Here is a 27,582-nt window from a genome sequence, read left to right as displayed (position 1 = left end):
GACCCCTTTGACTACTGGTCACAGACGTTTGTGCTTTTGCTTTGGGTGTGGGTTTGATGTGTGAACAATGCAGGACTGTCTTAAAAGCATGGAAGCTGATTACAGCTTAAGTGTGCGTTCTTCAAGGATCAACGGCTGTACCAGTTGAAGGGGACCTGTGGCAATGGCTACAGCTGTGCAGCATTTCCATTTTGGGAAAAAATGTTTAAGGAGATCCACACTTACGGAAAAATCTAAAAGGCTGGTTTCCAAATAGCTGGGAAAATCCCAGCACCATCAGGCCTGGGCACAAGCATGGTTGTAGCGGTGCCCCACGGAGGTGAGTTTGTTGACAGCCTAGTTGCTCTAGCAGCAGCAGAGTGCAAATGACTGCCGAGGTGTGCTCAGGAGGAGATGCCAACTCTTCTCTCTATAATTCCAAGGAGGGCAAACATAGAGGAAAAAAGTTCTCAAAAAGACTAGCATGGGATGGGTTTAGAAAGCCCTTGAGCAAATGGAGGCACCTTGCTAAGAAATCTGATTCCATTACTGCCAAAGGCGTTTTCTGGATGCATTGACTAAGGTGAAGTTTAAAGAACCTTTGCACGCAATGCAAATGCGTTGCAATGCAACAAGAGGCATTGATTAGCTAGGCAGTCTGCAGCTGTCTCAAAATGTCAAGACTGAAACAAAAGCAGAATTTCTGTAGAGTAAAATATTGGCAAAATACAGAAAACTGCTGAAAGAAACAGTGTTTTCATTGCACAGGAGGTTTCCTGTGGGACATGGGAATCTGAGGGAATGATTCTGTTCCTGAGACAAACTTCAGTAGCAGTGGACTGCTTTCTAAAAGCTTCTAAGTCATATAATTAGGAACCAAGAAATACTGAGAATAACAGAGGGACAGAGATTCCAGTGAGCTAGTTCTTCACGTGTAGAGTATCACAGACCAAAGGGAGCAACGTCCTCTTCAGAGGAGTCCACAGAATTTGTGTCACTGATAGAAATGTGCAAAGATCAGTTGGACCTTGAAGGCTTAGTTGCACCAGAGATTGGAATGGGTTTGTGCTGCTAGTTCTTTTGAACTCTTTTCTTCAGGGCACTTCTGAAAGAAGCAGGAATTTCCAGGGAAGCCAGGACCTGTGGAGCTGGATTGACAGAAGAATGCAATGAATTCAATGAATGGAGATAAAGCATTTTTTGGTCCTTATCAAATAATTTTATCAGTGCTCTTCATTTAGAAGATGAAGTGCTCTTCATCTTTAGAATGCTTTCGTCTTGGTAGCTTCAAAAGATAAATCACGTCTTTGCTTTGCTGTAGCTGTGAGCAGCAAAATGAGGACTCTGTGTTTTACTGTCTTCTAACAAGATTAACTTATTCTTTGGAGCAAACACTGATTTCCCATCCCTTTGCTTAACTTCTTCCACCATCTGTTTCTTGCTGTAGATGGACTGATATGAAAACTAATACAGGATGAATACAGGGTAACCCCAGGAAGGTTTAATGGGGAGTTAAACCTAAACCACAGGACTTATCAGGAGAGGATTAACATACTCTCCTCAAACTAACTCAACCAACCAAACAACACCCCCACGCCCCCACAGCAGCAGGCTCCCAGCAAAAGTAATTGGGGAGCCTTTCTGTTAGGAAGCAGAACGTGGTTGAGTTTTGTTAAACAAGTGACTTCTCTTGACACAGGGTGGTAAGGGATGCCTTGAGGAACCAGACCAGGTAATGTAAGAGACTAATTTCACTTCTTTCATAGGAAGGATCACAACTACTTAAAGACCTGAAGAAGGGTTTTACAAAAAATGTTTCTCTGTTAGGCTTCTGGTCTAGAAAAATTGTCACTTTCTATTGTAATTAGAAGATGCTTAAAAGAAATGCACAAATCCCTTCCTTAGGACTGATAAAATTGTATTTTGTGAGACTAAGATCTTATATATTGTCTGAAATGTTTCAAAGAGTTATATTATTTAACGGAGTTATACGGTTGGCAATGGCAAAGGCTTGTTTGAAAACATACTGTTTTAACAGATAGGAATACTGATTTTTATACAAGATCTAAGGTTTGGCTTACCATTAGTGACTTGTTCTCACAGGAACCTTCGTACATGCCTCTTGGTTAGCTGTAAATAAGCTGTATCTCTCTGACAGTTTAAATAAGCTATGTCGCCATGATCTTTCACACAGTAATGAAATACTGCTTACATCTTACAAACTTAAATTTTTCCAAGTATCTATATAAAGCAACACATAGACTTATATAAGACAAGACAGAGTTGTATGCTATAGAATTATTACATTATTGTAACATTAATAAGATTCATTGCATTATTTCCTCACAGAAGCATAATTGACACCTAAAGCTGGCAATATGAAAATAAGTAGAATCCATGTCATTAAGTGATCCCAATGCTGATGAAACAGGGAAACTTACCTGATACAGACTGTATATATATAAGTTCAGCGCTCCTTGAATGCTTGAGAGCCAGTGGCAAATAAATTTTGGTCTGACCTTGTAAGGATCCCAGGCATGTATCGTCCCTACCCTCCTGCTGGGGATCCCCTATTTCCCTGCCTTTTGTCAGCCTTCTTGGGATAGCTGTTGAGTTGGTAAAGTATCACGTAGCTCAGTAAAGTATCATGTAGCTGGCAGAAAGATTCACTGCTCCATTGGCAAAATCATCCAACAGACGACTGGGCAAATGAAGCTCTGCAATAATTTAGCTCTTATAGTCTACATTTGCTGGGTTTTCAGCTGTGCTACTCCAGTAGAGGGTGCTTTTGTTAACTGCTGGCATAATGCCTGTTTGAATTTGCAGTACTACTTTCAATTATAGACCTTGATTTTCTTCTAATTTTCTTTCTAATATGTGATAAGGTGTCTCTTGAAACAGTATGCATCTATTTTGGTTGCTTTCTTGATATCTTGCTCTAGATTTTCTTACTACTACAAAGGCTTTTTAAACAGCTTTTGCACTGTAAATTTCACATAATGTCTGAATGCTGTCTGGGGAGAGTTACCGTAATCTTTTCTCTTTGAAAAGTATTTCTTACATTGATGGATCACAATGAAAAAAAATATTTGGCAAACAAAATTTTAGTCAAGTGTGTTTGTCTGCAACAAAGCAGTGAAAACCAGTATGAAAATTATGAAAGGTTAAATGTCACACTAAACTTCTATTTCAGACAAACTAATTATTGAGTTTCAACTTTTCTGATTTAGTAGAGAAAAGCCCAAGAACAAGGGTTTTACCATCTTGTGAGTGAAAGAGTAATGGTTGGTTTAAATTTAAGACCACTCAAAGACCCCCTTATTTTTGCAAAATAGAAAGCGAGGAAGAATTGGCTTTGAAAAGTTGCATTTATCTAATTTCCCACAGACTCATAAGCTTCTTTCACAGAAGGTTACAAAAATAAGGCTGGAATGCACCTTCCCCAAGGTGACCCAGGCCACTGGCTGCCCCAGGCCAGCTGGCTGGCCCCTCACCTTTCCTAGCAGAACTCTCAGCTTTAAATGCTCGAAGGGAAGGCAGCAATGCAATGAGCACTGCCAGCCCTTCTTCCAGTGTTGGCAACATAGTGCATTAACAAATCAGTAGAAATCAGCGAAATCATGCAGTTGAACTAAAGAGGTTATAACTTTCTTCTCCATTTTAGGGAAGTATATAACCCTCTCAAGCAGCTCTATGGTTTGTAGTTTTGTGTTCATCCAGAGCAAGGACTCCTGTGCAAGCATGGGTGTAAATGGCTCAGGATGACGTATTCAGAGTTATAAAATGTGATTCACCTCAGGTTGTGCCTTGGTTCTTTGGTTGTGGCATAGCTAAGGGAAAAAACATTTTATGACAGTTTAAAAAAATTTAAGGTAAATGACAGAATTATGGCAAAGGACATAATTTCTGAGGGCAGTTTGTCTGGTCATAGAACCTGCTCTGGTGCACTACATCCAAGTTTCTTTGGAGCAGACTTCTGCTGAGGATTGTGTTGCTGCTGTACTGGGGTAATTCCAGACAGGATTTAACAGTCAGGCCCTGCAATTCACTCAGAAGTTAAATTAGCCCCTAAAACAAACTTTTTGCTCAAGACTCTTCAGGAGGAACCAAATGAAACTACCGTTATACTTGAGAGAAGAAATGGGGAACCTAGAGATGGAACTGAGCCACTGTATGTGTTTAGGCTTTTAATTAAAAGACCTCATTTAATTTTTCACAGGATTTTGGCAACATACGAAGCTGAAAATTAATGGTCTTGTTCACTGTGGAAATACCTAAAGTGATTTGCTTAAGGGGCAAATGTTGCCAGGGACTGAATATGTCCCATGGTAGGTGGAAACTTCATGTGATGCTGGCTTTGTCTGCAGCAAAACAGTAATGCTGGGGGCTACACAGCTGTCTTCATTGATTGCTCTGAAATTCAGAATTTAGTAAGTAATGTGAAGGGGCTTAAATGAAGCAGTCATTTTACGCTGGTAATATTTTGCAGACCCTGATTTTTGTTTTTCCTTCTCATTCTGCAAAAGCCCCATAGATTTTAAAAGCATTCTGCAGAAATTAACCTGAAAAACTATCACATTTAGTAACAACTCTTCCTGGGAAGCTCTACAGGATTTTCCATCAGAGGTGTGTTTATATCCCTGACTGTGCATACACACTTAAGAACCAAAGATAAAAGCGGTTGGGAAATTGGGTCTCCTGGTACTTGAGAAATAATCTATTTCAGAAGATTGTTTCCATCTTGAACATTTGTTTGTTTTTCTTAATTATATTGCATATGGCTTTTGTTTATTAAATAAGTAGCTCTTCTGTTTTTATAAGAATAAGCAGATTTACTGACTCCTGGTTAATGCTATAGGGTTGTTGAGAAGCTATATGTGATATAACAAGTTCTATTTCTGATATCATGCTAAAGGATGCTCTTTAATCTATGGCTACATTGGCATTAGTAAGTCATTTGGCACAACAGGAGAGTGCCTGTAATGTGAACTAGTCTGTGCTATGGGTAGCTCTGCTTTGCTCCCACAGGCTCAATGCCCAGCAGCAGTCCAAGCATTCAGTGCACTCCTGGAGTGCATCTTCTGGTTTGAGTTTCATCTGAAAGGAATCCCGCTGGTGCACTCTGAAAACCAAAGCAGAGTCTGCCGGGCTGATAGGGAGAGTCACTTCAAAAGCAACCTCCTGATCCAAACCAAAATACTTCTGCAGTCACACCCTGCCTGTGCGAGGAGACTGCAGGCTCAGAGCCCGAGTGTCTCTGGGACACACCTTCGCGCCCAAAATACGCCTTGCTGGGAAAAGCACAAATGTATTGAAGGTTTGTGCTCTTGGTAGAATGCCAATATTGCCTTTGAAACTTAGCTTTTTCCTCACCTTAGGTTTGTTTACTGGTTCTTATATTAAGTGCAAGGGGTGGTAGAGAATGAGAGCGAGAGGAAATTGCAGCACTGATCATTGCTTATCTGTTCCCAGACCAGTAACATTTCTCCTTAGAGATGCTGTGTTCATTCCTGGAAGAATCTGTATGTGTATATGAAATGCAGCTATGTATGAATCCCACTATAGGCAATGGAAAGTCTGTTGTTTATGAAGCTAATCACACACATGAGTTTACACTGCCAGTGGCCACAGCGCTGAGCCTGTGATTCTTGCTAGGGGCTGAAGCCTTGCTGTTCACCTAGCAGTAGAACAAGGAAAGTGGTTTGTGTTTTTTTACTCCTAGAAAGAATGGATCCCTTTCCCCTCCCTATGCTTTCCTCTCAGGAAAACTTAGCTAGCATCTGAATTTAGCAAGCTTACAAAAGCATTTTTTCATTTCAATATAGTTGTCTTAAAAGATTAATTTCTCCCTGAGGACATTTGGACAAGGCGGAGAGAGAGATTGATCTTTTCCAGATGCTCTTTGCTGACAGGCAAAGAAAAATTTCTTCTGCTTCAGGTTAACATTTGTGAATGTATTTAAAAAATATATATTTTGTATGCAAACCTGACAGGGAGAGTGCAAGCCAGTCAATAAGCATCTTAAAAGTGCCTGAGATACATAGATTTGCATTGTCATAGCTGCATTAATAAGATGGGGCTTGCCCCTGCTGACTGGGCTTTGGAGCTTCCCTCTCTGTATCTCCTATGGACAAGCAGAGGAGATGGATATATTTTTCAGACAGAAACACAGAGGCCACATTCAGCATGCTCTGCAGTGCTTGCTGAATCAGACATATAAAAACACATCATTCACCTTTTCTTTGATGCTTTGGGTACATTTCCTAATGGGATTCCTAAACATTGCACACTAAGTGCTGGCAAAACTTGGCACTGTGAACAACAAGTAGTTTGACTTCAGGCTTCTGGGAAGTACCCTGAATTAGAGAAGCAGGGAGAGCTGGTGCCTTATATGTTATCTGAGAAGAGAGCCAGCCAGAGAGAGCGATTGTGCGTTCGCAACTCTGCTCACGATACACTCTGTCTTGCTTCCCCGCAGAGCAGGAGCAGTACTCCCGTATTGGCAGCTGCAGTCACTACTGCTTTTGCCTCTGCACAAGAAATTGATGCTTACTCTGATACTGGCTCTTTTGCCTGGCAGTAGTCTCTAATGACTACGATGTGAGGACTTCTTAATGGGGTGAAAGCTGGGTATCAACCAGTTCTGTAGGAGACCCTGATATCTGGGAAGAGCAGATTCTTCTTCAGTTGATGCAGATCTCTAAGGCAACAGCAGCCGTAGTGCTGAGCATGGGAAGTAATGGGACTTGCCTGTCAGCGGCAAAGGAAATGCCTCTGTGGGAAGTGGTCCTTCCTAACATCCATCCGTAACCACTGTTGTCCTTCTCAAATGATGTGTGGAACCAGAAACACTACTGGACACCAGGATGCTTTTGTGAGTCCCAAGCTGGTTTTCACTGAGTGGGCAGAGGAGGTGGGGGCAGTCACTGGGACCAACCGTGCGTGTCACCTGCTTGTGCACACTGAATCCTGGAGACACAGGTTTCTGTCAAAATGATCAGGAAACCTGTTGCCATTCAGAGGTTGCTGACTGTTAAAACTGTTTTAATTAACTGGCTGTCAAAAAGACTGATAAAAACCTTTTAGCTACGTAGAGAGGGCTCTGCTCCTGTGTGTGGCAAAGCTCAGGGCTCTGGGAGTGTTACGAGCAAAGCCCTTCCAAGGCCAAAGAAAGAGCTGTGTGAGGACAGTAGTGGATGTGAGGTCTACAGATGGTAAAGTCCCACTTTGGGAAATGAATCTTCTATGGAGCTGTGTCATGGCACTTGTCCCAAAACCCTGAGGTAAGCTCAGCTGTGACAGAGTAAGTGATGAGGGGAAGAGAAGGAGGTGAAACTAGGAGCATCATTCTCTGGGGTTGTTCAGGTAAAGCAGGTAAATACCTAAGGGTCTTAAGCCCATTTGCTGTTTAGAAAGGAAAAAAATGCTGGCTTAGAGTATTAATTCATTTCTTGTGTTTCAGAAGCAGGCAAAGTAGAGGGGGAAGATGACTGAATCAATTTTTTGTAGTGTTTTCTATCAGAGCAGGATGTTGGTAGGAAGAAGGGGCAGGACTGGGGAAGAAAAAGGAACATTACAGTTTTTGTCCATAAAGAAGGAAAACATGCTATGCAGAAGAGGGCATTGAATCCTAGGACAAGGTGTTAATGATATCTAGGTGTTAAAACTCTGAGACTTTACACTGTAGTTAACAAAGCATCAGCTTTGCTGTGTTGGTAGTGTTGCTGAAATGAACTGTCAGTTTTGGGGTTGTTTATAGAGCAATGCAGGAGGCAGTCTTTGGTGTTCGCTTAGGGTTCTTTATTTCCTAAATACTTCGTTCTGAACATGTATGAAAATCTGAAGAAACACATTGGGTGGGGTGTATGGTGCCCCCAAGGTTTTCCTTTCACAGCCTGCAGGCTTTGACCTGCCAATCGTTGCCCAGACCGGGTCCTGCCTGTCATTTAAGTGCACAATGTGTCAGCTTAGAAAGACTGCAAACTTGTAACACAGTGCATAATTTAGCCTGTGATACCTGATGAACTATATGCGTGATTAGAACGTGCTATGCGGGGATGCATCTTCCAAAGGGATGCTAAAATTAGCAGCTTTACAGTTTGACCTGATTTTTCTTTGTTGCTGGTTGGAAAGATAGAAACCACTACGTGGTTAAAATCTGTTTTGTTGTGTTCAGTTGCGTTTTATTTTGAGAAGGAGAGGGATAATTTTAGTTCTTCAGAACTAAAAATTAGATCAAAATCCTGGCAACTCTTCAAGATAAATGAGCAACCTTGCAATGAAGGGGTTTCTGTCACCTTGGAAACGCAGTTGGAAAAAGACATTCGGAGTAATTTTAGTTTCAGACTTCCCTCTGCCCTTGTCCCTCCCATGCAAATTCTGTTTTTACACCCAGTATATCCGGTTTAGCTGTGTTTTTGTTCTGTATAGACAACAGGGGAATTGGCCAGACAAAAGTGGAAGAACACTGAAAATGACCTTGCACATGATGTTTCAGAGCAGGAGCCGGTGTTTGGAAACACAACAAAGTTAAATGCATCCAAAAATAGATTTTAAAAAAATCAGCCATTTTAGGCCTTGCATCTCAATGTAAAAAACCCAAAAGTTTAACTTAATACTTGTTTTTTACATACTGTTGAGTCTTTCTATTCTGGAGAAGAATATGGCCTTTAGGAAACAAATTTTAGCAATGAGAAGGAAGATTGGGGGGGTGGTTAAACACGTAAAAACTTACTTTGAAAAATTGATGTAATCTAGTAAATATACATGGTCTTTCAGAATCCCTATCATTGTTATATCTGTCTGAAATTTGTTGCATTAAAGTGCTGTGGGTCTTTGTTGTGGACATTGCACAGATCATGCCATGGCATGGCTGGAAACTCGAGTAATTAGAGAAGCGATTAGAATAAAGTAGTGCTTCTATCCACTAAAGAATGTAAATATTTTGAATATTTTCAATAGTTCATACTTCTCAATAACAGATCTCACCTGAAGAGTGGCCTTACTGAGGGCCCACTAGAGAAAGCACAGAAGCCTTTGTAGCCTTTCCCATCTACTTGAAATCAGCTGAGATACATGGACTTTCCACTCTCACTCAGAAAATATTTCAAAGTGAAAAGTAAATCGATTTTCAATTATTTTAAAGATTAAATGGCATTTAAATGTATATTTTATTGTCCAGGTAATATTTCTGGAAACTTAGGGGAACCCATGCAGGACAGGTTGACAGGCCCTGTGCCAGCATCTGGTGTTACCTCTGCCTGTTGGGCTGCTACCAGCTGTATGGTTTGTTAGGCTGGGTAGGAAAAGATCCCACCTAGGACCATGTGTCACAGTCTGAGCAGCTCAGAAAACTAGCAGGACATTACACTAATACATCATGTGAGACATGACTAGATAGAATAGCTGACTAACATTTGGGTTAAATTTTGGAAATGCTTCCTAACCACATAACTGGTTAGACTGTTGGGATAATAGTAGGACCATGTAACTTGAAATATTCAAAACGAGATTGGCCTGAATATGAGCATATGAGATGTGTGATTAAGGGAGCACAAATGAGATTATAAATCTATTTTTTCACCTCTGTTTTCTTGGATTCTGTTGTGTGTCTCAGGAATAACTGAATGTTATGAAGGACATCGATAATTAGAAGAAGTTTGACCATGCCACCTTCCCATCAGCTGCTGTGCTTTTGTCATTCCTTGTTATCACAGGAGTGAGTGAGTGTTGGGAGCAAGCTGTCAGCAGATGGTAGGCAGCAACCCTGAGAAGTTTGCAAATGAGGGACTTTCCCCGATGGAGCCAGTGAGATCAAGTACTAGTCTTCTTGCTGCATTGTTCTTTACAAGTCAAGAAAGCTCATCAGGTCAAAACATGTGCTCCATAGTGGCTGGCCTAAGCAGGATAGTTTTTTTTCTCTGGTGAAACACCGTTTTATGCTGGTTTACTTGATAGGTACACTCCAGGAGATGCAAAAAACCTCCAGGGTTCACCTGTGTAGCCATACAAGAATGCTTTTCTAGTTTTCAGCCACTGTACTGAAGCAGTGTTGTTCAGATTCTGCAAACAAGCTAAGTATGAGCACGCTAATGCATGCACAGACTTCATTATCATAGCTTCTTACTATTAACTTCTCTGATTGCTCCCTTTGACGCACACACAATGGAGAGAAAGAAGAGAATATTTCCCATATGAAATTCCACAGATCTCTCAGCAGCCTGAGGTGATATGCTGGGTTTCTCTGGCTTTTTTTCATTTTTTTGGCTTTGTAACATACAGGATGACTATCATGAAACGATCATGTATGCATACATATAAAGTTGTTTGAGTAATAAAATTATTTAGCTTACATAAAAGAGAAAAACAGACTAGATCCTTTCAACATGTGAAACTCATTGGCATGTTTTGCCTACAGAAACATCTGTTCCTTAAAATTTAAGACTGTAGGAACACATCTTTAAGGCATCCTTGTGATTATCTTAAGTACTTTGAGCACAGGACACTATATACAGTTCTTAAAGGACCAATCTTTCAATTTAAGGACCTTTCCACTTCTCTTTTTAAATACTGTCTTTCCTTTTACAGCATTTAGAAGTCCTGTATACTTTGCTCTGACAGGAAACTTGGAGTTTTGAGGCTGATTATTAAAAAAAAAATACTATTCCTAACAATAGAATGGAAGAAAGGAATTTTAAGAAAGCAGATTCCCCTAAGAACATGTTCATTCTGGCATTTTGCTGACTGTTAATAGGCAATCAGAAGCCATTCAAGATATTCTTCTTACAATGTTTAAGTTTTGCAGGATTTTTAATAAATACATTTTGCATATGCAGCAGGTTTTAGGAGCCTGTGCACAATGGGATTTATGCTGGAGATACCTTGCAACATCTCCGGGACTCTGTTGTGTGGCTGGCAGACCCTTGGCTCTGCTAAGGGTCTGTCAGTCAGTACAGCACTCCCGTATGTCACTAACAGGGACTGCTACAGGACACAGCTCGAAAAACTTACAGTTCCAGCTAGTTAGGGGATGAGATTCATAACTATTACATTTAATCTACATTTGGATTAATAGCCAAGTAGTGTGAGAGCCTGAATGATGGTGGAGACTTTGTGAAGGCACGAGGCCAAGAAGAAAGACAGGTGGATATGGGTGAGAACTCTGCTTCTTCCCTGCCTTCCTGAGGCAGAAATGGCAGGACCACAAATGTGGTCCTGGCCTAAAGAGATAGGACAAAATAGACAGAGAAATGCTTATTTAGTGACTTCAGTTCCTTCATAGACGATCTCCTGATGTTTTGAGCATAAACTTGAATCTGTTTTTCTTTTGCTTGAACTTACTACACTCTTTGTTTGTGTTTGCTTTCATTTCAACCAAGGTGGAGTGTCACTGATCTGCCAGTTTTGTCTCCATGTTAGGAGAAAGTAATGGTGATGATGGTCATGATACTGACTATTTTTACTGTATGGGTAATGCTTTGGCTTCTTTGTATCCAAAATACTTTGGTATTTTTAGCATATCTTCAGTGAGACTGGCATCCTACCATAGCACTGGCATGCTGGAAGCTTGCAGTCAGAGGTGGTAATGACAGCCCTGAAGTTCAATGACATGTTTTGAAAAGCTCACGGGGATGTTAGGTTGCATTCTCTAAAAAAGACAATTTAAAATAAGTGCAAAATACTAAAGAGCATGGAATACTGTCTTATTTCTGTTTAAACAAAGCACAGAAGGCAGAGCCGTGAACACTCCTGCTGCTTAACTTAGCTGATAGCTATGAATAGAAGTATTTCCATCACACTGCTCATTTGAATCTAGGTTAACCATACATGGTTCTTAAAATCCTCTCCTGTTTGATTTTAATTACAGCCTAACAGGACAAGTAGACCAGGCCACTGGGAGCAATGGGCTCAGCACTTCACAGACAGCCAGGGTAACTGCTGTCCTGATGCTACAAGTCACACCGCCAGAGCCCAGGAGGCCCATGCCACAGGCATCAGGGAGGAACAGATGGTGGCAGTGGCTTCTCAGAGGTCCGTTACCTCTTTGTGAGAAGGCACCAAGTTTGGTTGGCCATGGCCAAGAAACAGCAATGGAGGTGTGGTGCGCTGGGTATAAGATCTCGACAGTGACGCTCCTTAAAGCAGTTCTGGATTAAGGAGGTTTCTGGCAAGGACGTGCTGTAGAAAGGAGTCAGTGGTCTGAGCCAAACACTTGACTGCTCTTGGAGTCTCTAAAATTTGCTTTTAAAAAGTATAACCCCAACTGCAGATGGTTCCAGAGACCAGGGAGCAGATGGTGGAGCCATTTGGGTAACGAACACTTTCAGCTTTGTCCAGCCTGTTGTCTAGCAACCTCCTCAGATTTAGAATATAAATGGTTTATTCTCCCATTGGTTTGTCTTCCTAAGAAGATAACGAGCTGTATTCTGGACCCTCTGGGCCTCTGGGGTGCCTTGGCTGGCCAGTTCAAAATAGGGTCTGGGGGTAACAAAGGTATGGATGACTGTAGTGGTGTCTGCATCTGAGAGAGATCGGTTGTTTGGCAGGCTGGGGATAATGCACACGGCTATTAGCTGCCTGATAGGGTTTCATGGGACTCTTATTTCAGGCCATTTTGATGTCAGAAAGGCAGGCGCTTTCAATAAAAAGAGTGCTCATAGATTTTATTGGGGCATTCAAGTGCTTCCAGTTCCCAGCTGTCATCAGCTCCGCTTTAGTCATATAGTTGTCACTTTATCTGCCTGTCTGCGACAGGTCTTGGGAGAAGAAAGATACCACTTTGCTAAGCTTTAATGAAAAGGAGACTCACTCACGTTTCCAGGCGTTTTTAATTTTACTTATATGAATGAATCCCACTGAAGTAAAATAAAGTATATCTTTACACAGTTACACCCTAAATTAATATGTAACTTTTATATCAGGTACAGGAGCAGGTCTTAGATGCTCTGAGGGATGGAATTTTCCAAAATCAGAGCAGTTCAAAACCAGTCACTGAGTTTGTACAGAAATGAAAGCCTGTGTACTTAGGAAAGCACAGCTTCTTCACAGTATCTGCTGAGGCAGAGCTGACCTTTGAAACTGTCAGCAAGGCTGTAAAGGTTATTTGTCAGTCTTTTATTAGGAACTACTTATCTGCCTAACTTCATCATTCAGCTAGATCGGTGCCCAAACATTGCCACTTATGCATCAGCTTCTTCATCAGGGATATCCTTCTCATCAATGCATTTTCCAACTTTGGAAATCTAAATTTTATTTTTTTACTTGTGCAGTCATTTACAATACTCATGCCATCACTTCAGAAAAGATTAAGTAACTGGCAAAATCTCAGTCTGTTAATGCAAAAAGCTTTTTAAAACATTTCTCTTTGTACCTTCAGAAGAATACTGCTTTCTATTTGTTTAAGGTCACACTGTTTAACCGGTCCTAAATATTTGCCAGTCTCCTAAAAAGAAGCCTCTTCAAGTCAATGCAAGATCTAGTCCCATCCTCTTGAAGGAGCTTTTACTTTTTGTAGAAGGCTGAGTAAAAGGACTCACATTCAGCACTGTCTGCTTTACAGCTCCTGAACAAAACAGGCTGAGCTGAAAACAAAAGCTCAGCTTTGACTCTTACTCCACTGGCTCAAGTTAGTTCCAGCCAGATCCTTAATGTTATTTTATCTGCAGGGTTGGGTGGTTTTTTTTTTTTGTGTGTGATCAATGCCAACTCTGTTGGGCAAATACAGGATGCATAGGGATTTAAAAAAATCCAGCTGCCAACAAGAAAAAGTGCTTTGTAACCACAGTTTGGAATGGAAACAATTTTCTAAGATACAGATCAAACTGTGTTTATAGACTCCACTATTGGCAGCTTTTCACCAAGCTATTTCCTGTGTGCCTATTGCATAGAGGAATAATCTAAATGCTTAAACTAACATTTAAAACCATACAGAACATGAAAAAAATACTGTGTGAAGCAGCACAGAAAACACAATGATGTTGAATTTTCTTTTGCTTCCATAGCTAATACTCATGGGAGAAGGCAGTACTGTGCACCAAACATCAGTACTCCAGTTCTTTGCAGGATTTGGTCCTTACTCTGGCTAGTACCTACTTTCTACTAATATTGTTTTAATTGCTAAAAGGAAATATCCAAGTAACGAAAATTTCCAAAAATGCCACCTAAATAAGAGGAACTTGTTAAAAGTTACATACAGTTACTTTAAATGCAGTAAGTTGTTAATCACTAGGGAACGAATTCAGACAATCTAAGGCACAGGCAGACAGGAGGAATCTGATTTCCCATTACAACAGGTGGGAAATTGCAGGTGTGAAGATGACAGTCAAGGCAGACGTGGACTTCTTTTGTTTGCTCAGTTTGAAATGGTTGCAACAACTTTTTCTTGCAGAAAAAGCCCGGAGTTCATCTGCTACCTGTTTTGAATCTTTTCACTGTTTTTTTAATGGGTCAGAGCCTCTCTTCCAGACTTCACATGCATTCCCTTTGCTTCAGGCATGCATTTGCTGGTGGCACAGCTAACCTCCTGATAGCATCAGTAAGGTCAGTGCAGTGGAGCTGTGGTGCCCATGCAGAATTTTACCAGGGATTTTGTCACTGATGTTCTGCTTGGCTTGACTTCATTCCTTCTATCCAAGCCATATCTCAGCTAGGGAGGATGGCAGCTGTGGTACGAGGAAAGGTTTAGAGTTGGGAGAGTAATTTAGGTTGGACGGGACCTCTGGAGGCCCTCTGGTCAGCCCCAGTGCAGAGCAGGAGCCGCACAGGTGAGCTTGGCCAGGGCCAGCCAAGTTCTCAGTGTCTAGAGGATGGAGTTCCTACAGCTTTTCAGGGCAACTTGTTTCAGCACCTGACTATGAGATGATCAAAAAAAATGGCATCAAATATGTTTATACCCTTCTTTGACTGGATCCTTGCAGATCAGGACCACAGTTCTGGAAGGTATAGTAAAAGGTTTAATTTTATGTACTGATTCCAGCCTAGACATCAAAGTTTTTGTTGGGAATGAGATAAGATCAGGTTAGAGGGGGTGGCATTGGGCTTTTCCTTTACTTGGGCCCATAGGTAATGAAGAAAATGTAATTGTGAATTAATCTGCTGGAGACAGATACATTAATTGTGCACAGTGAATGCACTGTCAGAAAAGCACTAATAGTTTTGTTTTTATGCGTTTCTTGCATGCTACTTTGCCAGAGATGCTGGCAAGATGTTCCTAACCCAGCCTGTGGGCACTGGGACGTGGCTGTCAGAGGGGCAGGGTCTGACCCCCGCAGGGACAGAGGCCACGCAGACCCTTTGGGACTCGCAGTTCCTCACCTGCACAGCAGTGAGCATTGGGACTGTCCCAGCCACCACCGTCTTGTCTGTGATTTTTCCCAACCAAAGGCATTCTGGAATGATTTTATGTCTTGCTCTGAGACTAGCACACAGATCTTTCCCAATATGTTTATTTAAAGGAATGTAAATGGTTTCAAAAGACAGGATGGCAAAATGGCATTTCAAGTTGTTGCAATGTGACGTATGATAACTATGGTGAGATTTTAGATAAAGAGAAATCATGACTACTCTGTAATGGGTTTTTTTACATTGTAGAAATACAGGTATTACTGGGTTAACTACTGTTGGTGTCTCACCCATAAAGATTCAAAATTTTAATCTCACTTTGTTCTTCAGGAAGATTTAGTTTCAAATGATGAAATTATTACACACACACCCACCCCCCCAATCTGGTAAGAGAGGAAATCTGAATATGTGTGATGTTCATGAGCTGCAGTTGTTTTCTCCAGAGCCAAATGAGTGCTTTGTTTGGCCCAGTATTTGGGGGTTTGTTACGTACGGAGGCAGTGGAGTGGCTGGAATGCCTGCCTGCTCCCGGCTGCCTCCCGCGGGGAGGTGGCATCCAACCCACCGGCAACGGGTCGAGGGTGGTGATGGCTCTGCCGCTTTCACCCACCACCTGATAGGTGTATCGCAGATCGTTTGTAAGAAATGTCATAAAAAAAGCTGCAAACTAATTCCTGAAGCTGTTTATAATGAAGTGAAATGCAGATCTAGACCCACGTAGATGTTAACCAATGAAAGCTGTCTCAGTACTTTATCTGGGTAAAAAATCAATGACATGTCATTTCCCGAGATGGGTTTCGAAGCGCTTGCTAATGGAACTAATGCACGACGTAGCTGAGCAACACACACACACCAAAACCAAATTTTTGCCCACTTCAGCAGCCTCAGTACATTATTTGGTCTGTCCTAATGCCGTTTGTCTCCTACCTATGTGGCATTTTGGCTGGAATACTAAAGGCTACTAACAGCAAGGCCAACTTCATCCCCGCCTCGCTGGCGCTGCTCTGCTGAGGAGCGTGCAAAGGCTTTTCAAGAGGGCGAGATGCTGTTCCCCGCTGCCAGGACTGCAGCTGAACTGCCTCGAACCTGCCGGGAAGCAACAACTGCCTCATGCACGGCCTGAGCCCAGGGGGAAAGGTAAGTTTGGAGCTTACAGATTTGTTTCTTTGGGGAAAAAAAAATAACATCAAGGGAAAAGAAGTATTTCAAATATGCTGTGAATCCTTTGGTCTTTGGAAAGAAATGCCAAATGCAGACGATACTCCGAGCTGCAGCGACACACACTCCGAGTACAACTCGGGGTGCCGACGGGGAGCCCGTGCCCGAGCAGGACGGGAGCCGGGCGGGGCCGGCCGCCCACCTGCGGCAGCCCGGGCAGCTCCGGCAGGCACCGGCGGTCCCGCTCGCCTTTTGCCGTCGGGACCGGCTTCCCGGCCGCCCCCCCCCCGCCGCCTCCGGGGCCCCGGCGGCGCGGCGCTGTCCCCCGCTGCCCCGCGGGGAGCGGCGGGCGGGGCGGGGCGGGCGGCGCCCCCCGCGCGGGGCGGGCATGCGCACTGTGGGGCGCCCTCTCACCCCGCGCAGCTATGCCAAGTATGCGCGCGGCGGAGCCGGGGCCGGGCGCGCGGAGCCACGCCGCCATGGGGCAGCGCGGCCCGGGGCTGCCGCCGCCGCCGCGCACGGGGGCTGCCGGCTCCCGCCGGCCGGGGCGCGGCGCCCGCTGAAGGCGGCGGCACCCAGGTCATGGCCGACCCGCTCCGCAGGACGCTCTCCAAGCTGCGGGGCAGGAGGTCCCAGCGCGGGGCGGCGGCGGGCGCCGGGCACCGCCACGGCGGGCTCTGCGCCCCGCAGGGTGAGTGGCTGCGGGCGGGCCGGGCTCCGGCCGCCGGGACCGGCCGCACCTCCACCTGCCGGGCGAGGCGGCGGGCAGCGCCGGGACGGCGGCGGGCGGGCGGGCGGTTCCCCGCCGGGCGAGGGGGGCGAGGGGCCCCGTGGGTGCCCGGGGTGCGCCGCGGGAGGGAGCGGGCCGGGGCCGGTCTTGGATTCAGCTCCCGAATCGGTCCTCAGCGGTAGCATCTTCACCTCGGTAATTGCTCTTCCTCCCGGGAATGAGAATTCGTCATTAAAATAAGAGGTTCTTGAATTTAGACCGCTACTTTGTGTGAATCCCCGCACGTTTTCTCATCATATGACCGGTTTTTGGTTATGGGTTTTTTTTCTTAAAGATGCACTTAAAAACTTACAAATACATTTTTAGTCTTGCTCTTGTTTAATTTAAATACATAATTATTATATTTTTATAGTTTTACTAAGCAACTTAGTGGAAGAAAATGTGTTTAAGTAGTAGCCAGAAGAACTATGAATTTTTTGATCCATATATGGAGAGGCTGGAAAAAGCCATTCCCCTCTTCATTGCAATCTGAAAAGCAATGCACAGTGTCATGTTGAAATATTTTATATGCCTACGTAGTAGGCAGGATTTCAATTTTGACCTCAGTTGAGCTGAAACATTGAAGCTTTGGTTTCTGAGCATACATGTGTCATTACCATAATGGCTTAACTTTAAATACTATTTTATTTTTTTGTAGATAAAGTGGAAGTTGAAGGGAACACCTGACTTTTTTCTTCCCCCTTTTTTTTTTTTCCTTAAACACCATATTGAAGTATTTTGAGAAGGAACCATTGTCGTGTCTGTATTTGTGTGGAGGCCTGGTCTAGTTTTGAGCATATATTAGGTATATTTAAAGTACTAGTAGAGAGTTGGCAGTGTTATTCTGAAGGGCTTTGCTCTAGAACAAAAAGTACGTGCCTGATGTGTATCTCTGAAAGCTTTGTATTTATTTAAAATTGACTAGTTACTATAACAGCTAACGACATTGAAAACTTGCTCTGTGACACTGAACCACGGGTTGTGCAGATACTTGCATGTGAAACAGTTTGTTGCTAAAATAAACGCAGGCATAAGGGCTTTCAGGATCAGGGCCAAGTTCGAATAAAGGGGAAGCAGTGCTTGCAAATACTGCTATCCGTTGCAGAAACTGCAGCTGGAAGATGTACATGTAAGTGTATCGTTTGGATGAGATTCAGAGAACATTTACCATCAATGACCTCTGGCAGCATGTTGGCTAATTCGGAGACAGAGAAGGGTTAGTTTTGAATATGTGTGATAGGTGGCGTGTCTCTGCAAGCAGTGGGGTTGTTGGAGTATGCTGGAGCTACTTGATTATTAATGTTTCTGCGGTAAGCTTTTGCAGATGGTGTGTTACTGAGATACCTGGATAGATGTTGAAAACCGTTGAGTCTGCTCTGCGCGTTTGCTGCCACTGGGACTGAAGGGCAGCCTGAGGCTGATGCCAGATGTGTCACTGGGTGTATATTTAGGCACACTCTGCTTTTTAGGAGCCTGCTGTTTTGGGAATTGTAGGCGTTCTTAACCAGCATGGAAGGGCCTGCACTTCTCCAGTGAGACAGGAAGTAGCAGTTATTTTTGTTTGTGGAAATACAGCTCTCGAATGCTCCATCTATTTATGTCACTGGAGCAGGGACCGCTCCTTGGGCTGTCCGTGCAGAGGTGGAGGGCTTTGAGGTAGTCATCACCAGCAGGAGGATGCCCGCCCAAGAAATCCCCGATCCAAACCGACTTCTTGGAAATGTAGGCATAGCCCTATGCCAACTGCAGATTAGTTCCCCATCCTTTTGGCTAGTTCTTACTTGAAATAGTAGTGAAAATGTGTAAAGGGGAACCTTTACAATGGCACGCTTCCATTTGAGGCTATGGGTGGGGGAAGGAATATGGTTGCTGCCAACTCACTGGAACTTTGCCAGAGATCTGCATCCTCAGCCCTGTTTTCACATTTTCCTCAGATTCTGCTAATTGATTGACTTAGACCCCAGTGTAGCAAAGGACTTCAGTGGAGATGTGCACTAGCTTCAAAATGAACACAGTTAATTTTGTTAATTCTTTGAACCAGGTTAATTCTTCAAATCACAAGCAGTGTTCATATTGCAGTTTAGCTAAACAAGTAAACTTCACTTTAAAAAAAAAAAATCACCAAATGATGAATCTTTCATCAAATAAATGGTGTTTCAGCTCTTATCAAGGATCTCTTCTGTTATTAGTGTACAAACCTAAAAAGAGGGTTGAAGGGAAGGTGTTCAAGTGACAATCTTTTTCCTGTCTATGGTGAACTTAGCTGGATTTACAGAGATGCTGCTCGAGTTCTTCATTTGTCTCTGCATTTTGTCATCCATTATTGGTGTGTAAATTATTTTTTGCTGAGAATAATGTTCAAGCAGTATCAAATAGCTGCTCCCATCCAGAATTTCCAGTTGCAGAAGGCTCCACATGAAAGCAAGTTGTCTGTTTTAGGAGAATCAAGTTGTCCCTGTTCAGTCTTAGTGGCTGAGCAAACCCTGTCTGGGTTGTCATCCTCTGCAGAGGAGCGTGAGGGTTATCTGACCTCCATTCCTTGATTATAATTTGGATGTATTTGCAGCTTTCCTGCCAGTGCTAGCGAAGGGGCCGGTGCGTGCTCAGGGGTGAGGTGCTCACTCCTTGCGTGGTCCCGCCTCCCCAGACGGGATGTGCTGCTGTGGTGCCCTGCAGCCTGCCGGGGGGGGATGGCACTGCTGCGGAGTGCGCTGCTTGGATGTGCTCTGACAAGGGGCTCAGGTGCAAGTGGCTTTTTCAATGCATAATTAAATTTGGCAACAGCCAAATTGCTTTAAAGAAATTCTGTCAAGTTTTGGGAGCAGTCAGTGGAATTTGATTAGGTGTTGCGTGAAATTTTTGTGGTGTAAAAGCTTTTCTACATTTCTTGCTTCTTTTCATGATGGTGTGTTTTGTTCTATTCCCCACAAATCAAGGGATGCTTCTGTCTTAGTTATAGGATAAAGCTGGTAAGAACAGTGCTTTCTGGAGGGTTTTGTGCAAGAGATATCCTCATCTTTATTTATATATAAATCTAGACGTGAATCTGTGGCATTTTTGTAGCCATTTAAGCAGTACACTACACCAAAAGCAGGGGCTATCTCTTCATTGGCGTAAGTGAACTGGAGAAATACTATGTAGCAACTTTTCAAATCAACTGTACCTGAACTTGGCAGAAAAATAGCAGCCATTTCTATGTAAGTATGTGTGACCTTTCAGCAGAGCTATCTCACTGCCATTTATCTAAATTACATGGTGTCAAAAATACAGCCAAACAAGCCTGACTCTTCATCAATTATGTGCACATTCTGCTTTGACAGACTGAAATCTAATTTTATGGTCACATCAACTTATCTTTTGTTCTTTTGGATGAGGTCTAACACAAGCGTGATACGACAGCATATGTGTTCATCTGTCAGAAGCAAAATATTCTAAACACTTGTTTTTCCCTCTCTTTTTGCCTTTCTTTCTGGGGACAGATTTAATAGAAAATGTTTACATAGCTTCGAGAAGCAGGAAGGAGCCCAAGTCCCCCCAGGCCAGCGAGGTCGCCGAGCACAGGCCGCAGATGAACAGCATTACCGTTTCTAAGAAACGTAGCTGGCTGCAGCAGAGCACGCACCGACCTCGTCCTCCTCCCCTGGGAGAAGAAAACGCCTGTAAGGAAACACACGGGGCTGTTATCCCAGTACCCAAATCTCCCATCCTGCTGCCTGAACCTGCAGTGCAGCAGGCTCCTTCCACATCCCCGGTGGGGCAGGAGCGCCCCACACGAAGCTGTGCTCCCGTCGGTGCCCTGCCGAGCACCACAAGCCCTGCCACGCTGAGGAGCGCTGCTTTGGACTTCGGCGAGGATAATGACGCGGATGATGAAGGAGAAATATGGTACAACCCGATCCCTGAAGATGATGAGCCCGACTTGCCGAGGGTCCGCCCTTCTGCTGTGCATTGCCCTGTTGCTGTGGGCTCCCCAGCGGTTCGGTACAACCCCCCCCCTGGGGGTGACTCTGGGGTGGCCACAGGTCCCCACGAGGGCCCCCCACGCTCCATGGAGAGCACGGGGAACAGTCGGATGGCTCAGCCCAGCGAAGCGAGTCAGGCCGATGCCGTGCATCCCGGGGAGCACCTGCAGCAGCACTGGCAGAGGTTTGCCTGCAAGGCTCCCGGTGTGCCAGCAGTAGAGGACAATCCTGCCTTTAAGTGCCCTTCAACAGGTAAGAGGGTTCAGGAACATAAGTGTTATATCCGCTGTTTTCTTTTCGAGGAATTATAAACCTTCTTATGTGTTTCTTTTCTCTTTCTCCTTTTATCTTTATCAAGCAAATTTCCGGTGGAAATGCATGTCAAGTTCATAAAAAATTACTCAAACTGTGAGACTGATCCCTACTAAATGTAGAGCTGCACAGTCGTTTCTCAGTTTGTTCATGGCGTGTCCAGGTGTGGTTGTCCTCTGTGCTCTTTGGCCCCCACCTTGCTGAAGACAAAGGTTTTACAAAGGGAGCTTGCTAAAGCCTGGTAATGTGAGGACAGGCTGAATTTCCTTTGTTAGCTAGTGTCTAGCCCTGGCCTTGGATTCCAGCCTCGAAGCTACTTAATGTCTGCAGAAGTTTCTTTAACTTGCTGTCTGGGACTTTTTAATAAAGACTTTTTGGAAGACCATATAAACGCTATTCATCACATTGCTTTCTGTAATTACTGTCTTGTTGACTGTCTCAGGCTAATCTAATAGACTGGAGAGGAGTGGTTTTCACTTTCAGAAGCCAGCCTCTTTGTTCCTTGTTATCTTTGGCTGAGTGTTTGATAGTCTCATTTCCATAATTCCATTAGTGTGTGAATTCAGCATTTCATTAAAGATTTTTGCCAGTCTGTTAAAAAAATCCAAACAAAAATAAAACCACACCAAACAAAAGTAAGCAGAAAAAAATCCCAACTCTTTCCAAAAAGGTATTATTTTTAATTACTGGTGTGTCTTATATTATTTTGACCTTAACTCTAGTATCCTGTTGAGAGTTAGAAACAGCATAAAGTTCAGAAGACAGGGAATTCCAGGTTCCCCTTTTGGAGGCAGTTCACGCTTGCTTTGCACTGACATTTAAGAGCATGTATTTTTGCCCGGCTCAGCTGAGAGGACCTGGAACACCGGCCTCGGAGCCCAGGTGTGCATTGCCCTCCGGAGGAGCCTTCCCCATCCCAGTTGCCCCCGTCCAGCCCCTTTGTCCCAGCTGGCTTCTGGCCCCGCAGCCCTGTGTGCCGGGAGCTGCTGTGCCCACATTCCCAGCACAAAGGTTGCTTCTGGGAACGGGGCTTGTTTCTGTAGGCACCAAAGCAACTGCTGTAAAGAGCAGAAGAAAAAATACTCGGTCTTCTCTCTGGGAGCTCACGTTTTGTTCTTTTAGTGGAAATGCTGCAGATACAAGCATATTTTAAGTTGCAAAGTGTGTTAAAGTTATCGGGCATTTATTTAGAAATAGCTCACTTCATAGCTGCATTAATTACTTAGACTGGTTGTATTTGCTTGCAAGATAGATGAAATACCATGTTTTTAGGTAGATTTTTGCCTATGTTGGAGCTCTAGGTGCTTTGGAGAGGTCAGTAAGCATGGTTATTTAGGAAAGCTCTGTGTGTGTCCTGCAAACTGTTTGACCCCCATTTAAGTGGTTAATCTCTCAATATATAGGTGACTATTTCTTAAAAAAAAAAAAAATCGTTTGTGTAAGAAGAAAAAAGTAAAAATTGTTTTCCTACTGAAGAAACATATCTGAAAGCAAAATTGCCCTTTTAAAGTGTCTCGTGAAACCAGGAGGAGTGTTATGAATTTCCCCTGATTGATTTGTTATGCATTGTGTTAATTAAGGTACTTTAAATTCAGCACTCTTTCGCATGTATTGAATACTGATCACATTGAATAGATTAATTGATGATGAAGTGGATCCCTGCTGCTCAGTAATTGGCTTTATTATGGAGAAGTGGCTTAGTTCTTCTTTTTAATCCAGTTAAGGTATCTGCAGTTATATTCAGTTGAATTTAAAATGACAGCTCATCCATGCAAAATTACTGCATGAAAGGCAACATGGCCAATTTAACTTTATTTGTGTTAGGACCTTGTTTGAATTATACAACTGCTATGAAGTAGATGTCTATATTCTTAGAGAGCTGAGTACATTAAGTATTAACTCCTGACAGATAAGCAATTACTCCTTTGGGGAGAAGTCCGCTTACCTTATTGATAGGATTTTATAAAAGTCTGCTTACCTTATTGATATGTGTCAATATTGGTTAGTATTAGAGTCTAAAGTATTAGATTTTGAGAAGTATAGACAGAAGAAAATGGGACACTATAAAAGCCAACCAAATACATAGTTATTCATTTTGTCATTTGCTGTTTTCTTTGGATAACAATCAATTTTACCTTTAAAACTTTAAACGTTGCTGCCTTATTTGGACTTCCAACTTTGTAGAGAGATGATGATTGTGGATTCTTTTTGTAATTTTTTTGAGAGACTCTTTATTAGACAGAAGATTAAGAAAAAATAAATGATAGAATTCAGTTGTTGGGAGTTAAATAGGTATTTCCTGTAAATGTTATCAATAAAATGAATCATATTTGTGGGGGTGCTAATTTGCCCCATAGTCTTAATTTACACTATTAGTTCTTGGTGTTAATCTGGTTACTTTCTACCAATAAATGCCATTTATGTTAATAGGATTTGTCAGGTAATTCCTTAGCAAATAAATCTAGCCATGCTGGCTTTTAAAAAGAAACTTATTTTTAATAAGGCACCCCTATAGCAGAGCTTGGGAAAATAATTAATGTATTTTGTTTATAACAAGTAGAGAAAAGGTAAGAGTAAGAAGATAAATTGGTTCCGAGTTAGTAATGTAGAAATGCAGTGCCAGCTCAATTTAGATTTGTGGGAGAAGAGTTTTAAGTGGAAAGGACCCTGGAGGCTGTTTTTAATCTGATGTCTTCTTGAACAGGCAAAATGGTTATGATTGGAAAACAGGAATATTTTTTGTTTTAAATGCAATATGAAAAATTCTATATATAGTTTTCTGCATACATAAAGTGTTAAAGTAAACTTTTTTACGGCTGTTTAGGATTGAACTCTTAATTATATGTTTTTATAGATGTGTGTATCACCTGCAGAATGTTGAAGAAGTACATCCCCTTATAATATCGACTCCTGCAATAGGTTTATATTGTGGAGCTCTGGATAGTGCCTTCCAAAGAATTTGTAATATTTTTGCTTTTGGGGAGGATTACTGTTGGGATTAGTGTCCACCTTATCAGTGGAATCATCTCATGTGTGTCTGTATCTCAGAGACATTCTGGTAGGGCCTGCGCATTGTAGGATGCCAGGATCAGGACTGTGCTTTTGCTACTGAAAATGTATGTGTGTTAACAGTCTGGGTGGGAAATCCTGGTAGGAATCACCGTAAACAGATTTCTTTTCCACGTTGTAGGAAGTGGAGGTTGATACCATATTCCCAATTACCCCCAATATATGCCTTAAATCATATTAAAGCTACAGTGCTCTTTCTCCACTTAGACCATGACCACTGTCCTGGTTTCCAAATACATCTTTTGGGGCCAATGCAGGCAAATATTTTGCATGCTTAGATGTTGCAAATAAGCTTCCAGCAATATACATAGAGTATACCAGACAGCAAATCCTATCTACCAGTTTCCTTCCATGTGTTGCAAATACTATTTGCTTGATTTTTATTTTTTTTTCCAGGTGGAAGATGCTTTGTGATTTAATTTTCCAAGTGATAAGAGCTTTGGTTTCATGAGGCAGAAAAGCATTCATGCAAAATATTTGCATAATGTTTGAGGTACCAAAATGTTTTGCTGCGCAGCAGAAAGGTCTCTGCTCCCTCCTTCTGCAGAGTTGAAGCCAGTTTGCTGGTGGGCTTTTGGGGAGTTTGTGCACATGCTTTTGAAGGTCAAGGACTTATTCATGCATATGTCTTTGATCCATGGGGTGGCAATGCCATAAAGACCTGCTGGTGAAAGAGGCAGAAGGATGTAGCAGCTGTGGAGTGAAAGCAGTTAATTTAAAATAGCTATTGCTTTTTCCAGTTTCTGATTTGTGCCAACTAACTGTTTATATCCTCTGACTGGGGAAATGGGGGCAAAGCTGCTCTTCATGCCACGAAAGACACAGCGAGGGGAGATCTTAGTGAGAGCAGCCCAAACAGATGGTGCTTGGCATCAGCCACGGTGCTGCCGCTTGCGTTTTGGTGCGCCACTAGTGTCTGAGTAGGGCCAGTTGTGGTTTACGTGCATCGCAGAATTGATGATGTCTAAAATATCTGCAATAAACTCATCTTGGTTGTAGATACTGAACTCTTTCAGTCTGGTCAGAGATCTAAAGTGCTGTCACGCGTGCTTCTTCCTCTCTAATGAGATACTGCTGTCAAGGATGCTCAGAGGATCGCTGCAGTGCTGAAGAGCAGGCAGTGGTCAGCCCTTCACCTCTCGGCATGGACGAGCCTCGTTGGGTTATGCTGTAATCAGTTCCCATTTTAATTAATGGACTATTTAAAGCAATTTATTTTATAACTTTTTCTCCTGTAAAAGTGATCCCTGCGTTGATGGGTTTATCACAGCTTAATGTCAGCATGCATAGTATTTGAAGAAAACAAACTACCTTTACAGAGTTCTTAGATTTTTTTTTTTTTTTTACCTTTTTAATAATTTCTCCATTCCTTGACTCTGAAGCATTATGTGGGATTGACCAATGCAGTCTCTGAGTCCTAAGTAGTAATTTTTATAGGGGTAAAAAAAGACTTTTTTTTACAGGTTAAAAGAGGAGATTTTTCCATTTATTTAGATAATTGTTACATAGAAATAATTCTATTCTATCTCAATTTTTAAATGTTCTTTTTTTAAAATTTTTTTTTCCCCAATTGCTGATATGGATAGAGGTGATGCTTTCCTTATTTTTCAGTTGAAGTTGCTTGAATTTGATATAGCATGAATTCTCTTAATGCCATTTACAGTTTTACTCTGAAGTTTTGTTTCAGAACAGGTCTGGAACTATAATTTGCCTGCACCTGAGTAAGCCTTTGACACAGTAGAGCTGTGCCATTTGTGTCCGTTGAGGATCCAGATCAGTATTTCTTGTGGAATCTAGCACAGAAAAACAGTAGCTGTTTTTCACTCACCCATGGTTTGCTACAAGAACAGTTTTGAGATATTAGAGCTTTTCTGTTTTGATTTGCTGCTTTTTCATTTTTAGTACATTTTCCCAATAAGTCCTTGGGTTGATCTTAGAAGTAATAATAATAATAAAGCATGAAAAATGTAGGCAGAAGAGAGACTTTGGTTTTGAAAGTTATAACCACTCAGTGTAAGCTGTATTTTTTTTCTCTTTTCAAAATGAAATGCTTAGATCTTCAACACTAATGCCATTATTCTAGAGAGGTGCTTTCAGTGTTAGATGTAGCGTACTTATTAAGTACGTCTGGAGAATGGTAGGAAAAATTAAATTACCTATCAGGTTTTGTTTGGTGGGAATTTGGCCTTTCCATTAGTTACGAGAGTGGCTGTTTGATACTTCAATAGCTTGCTGTAATAAGGAACTGATAGTTTTCTGATAGTTTCCTGACTTAGTCACCTCAACTTAGGCACCAGAAATAAATTACAGGTTTTCTGAGGCACTTTAAAATAATTCAGAAGCCCTACCTTAAGCAATGAGGAATGTTACGTGTATAATAGGGTAATCAAATGTGCCTGTAAAATAGCATGTGTTGCTGGCAGTGGGTATGACAGTGATACATGTGCCCAAGCACATGTAAACAATGTTAAGCAGGGTCAGACAAGCATTTTCACTGTGCTGAATCACTGCAGGTGTTTGGCAGGGGCTGTGTTGTAAGTGTTTAAGATAGTTTGAGTCCTCTCTTCCCTTGGGGCAGCCTTGTGTAGGGGTACGGTCTGTCAGCACCAGCCTGATCGACCGAGGGGACAGTGGCAATTGCCCAATGGACACCTGGCTGGATGGGCTGGGAGGCAGGGGTCTGGGTTCACGAAGCACTGTGGGCTTCTTGTGTCTCTCCCATTGTGTCTCTTTGGTCATGAAAAGGCTTCATCCTTTCATGCAGCCACATTGCTGAGCAAAGTAAAAATGTGGCTTTACTAGTCAAGCTGAACAAATAGCTGATGGAAGCAGTCACTTAGGATGTCAAGTCACTTCAACTCTGATGGCGTTGTCTTTCAAAAGCTATTTTTTTTCTCTATTACTCGTACTGCTAAAGCTTCCAGAAAGCCCAAGGTAAATGTAGTAAAGATACTATATCATAGAACAACCCGGGCTGGAAAGGACCTCAGAGGA

At 42.6% G+C, this 27,582-nt stretch overlaps 1 protein-coding gene across 2 annotated transcripts in view; it reads left to right on the top strand.

The window, feature by feature from the left end:
* The first annotated feature begins 16,944 nt into the window (after positions 1-16,944).
* Positions 16,945-27,582, top strand: part of SYDE2 (synapse defective Rho GTPase homolog 2) — a 31,354-nt gene continuing 20,716 nt past the window's right edge. For both annotated transcript variants that reach the window (XM_074832411.1, XM_074832412.1), the window contains exons 1-2: positions 16,945-17,167; positions 20,725-21,459. In XM_074832411.1, coding sequence (XP_074688512.1) covers positions 17,059-17,167; positions 20,725-21,459 — 844 coding nt within the window. In that variant the 5' untranslated portion in view covers positions 16,945-17,058. The remainder of the gene's footprint in view (positions 17,168-20,724; positions 21,460-27,582) is intronic.

The sequence above is a fragment of the Strix aluco genome, chromosome 8 (genome assembly GCF_031877795.1).
Source record: "Strix aluco isolate bStrAlu1 chromosome 8, bStrAlu1.hap1, whole genome shotgun sequence".
In the NCBI taxonomy this organism is placed as follows: Eukaryota; Metazoa; Chordata; class Aves; order Strigiformes; family Strigidae; genus Strix; species Strix aluco.
The sequence above is the reverse complement of the archived record's forward strand: the minus strand, read 5'-3'. Positions and strand labels throughout refer to the sequence as shown.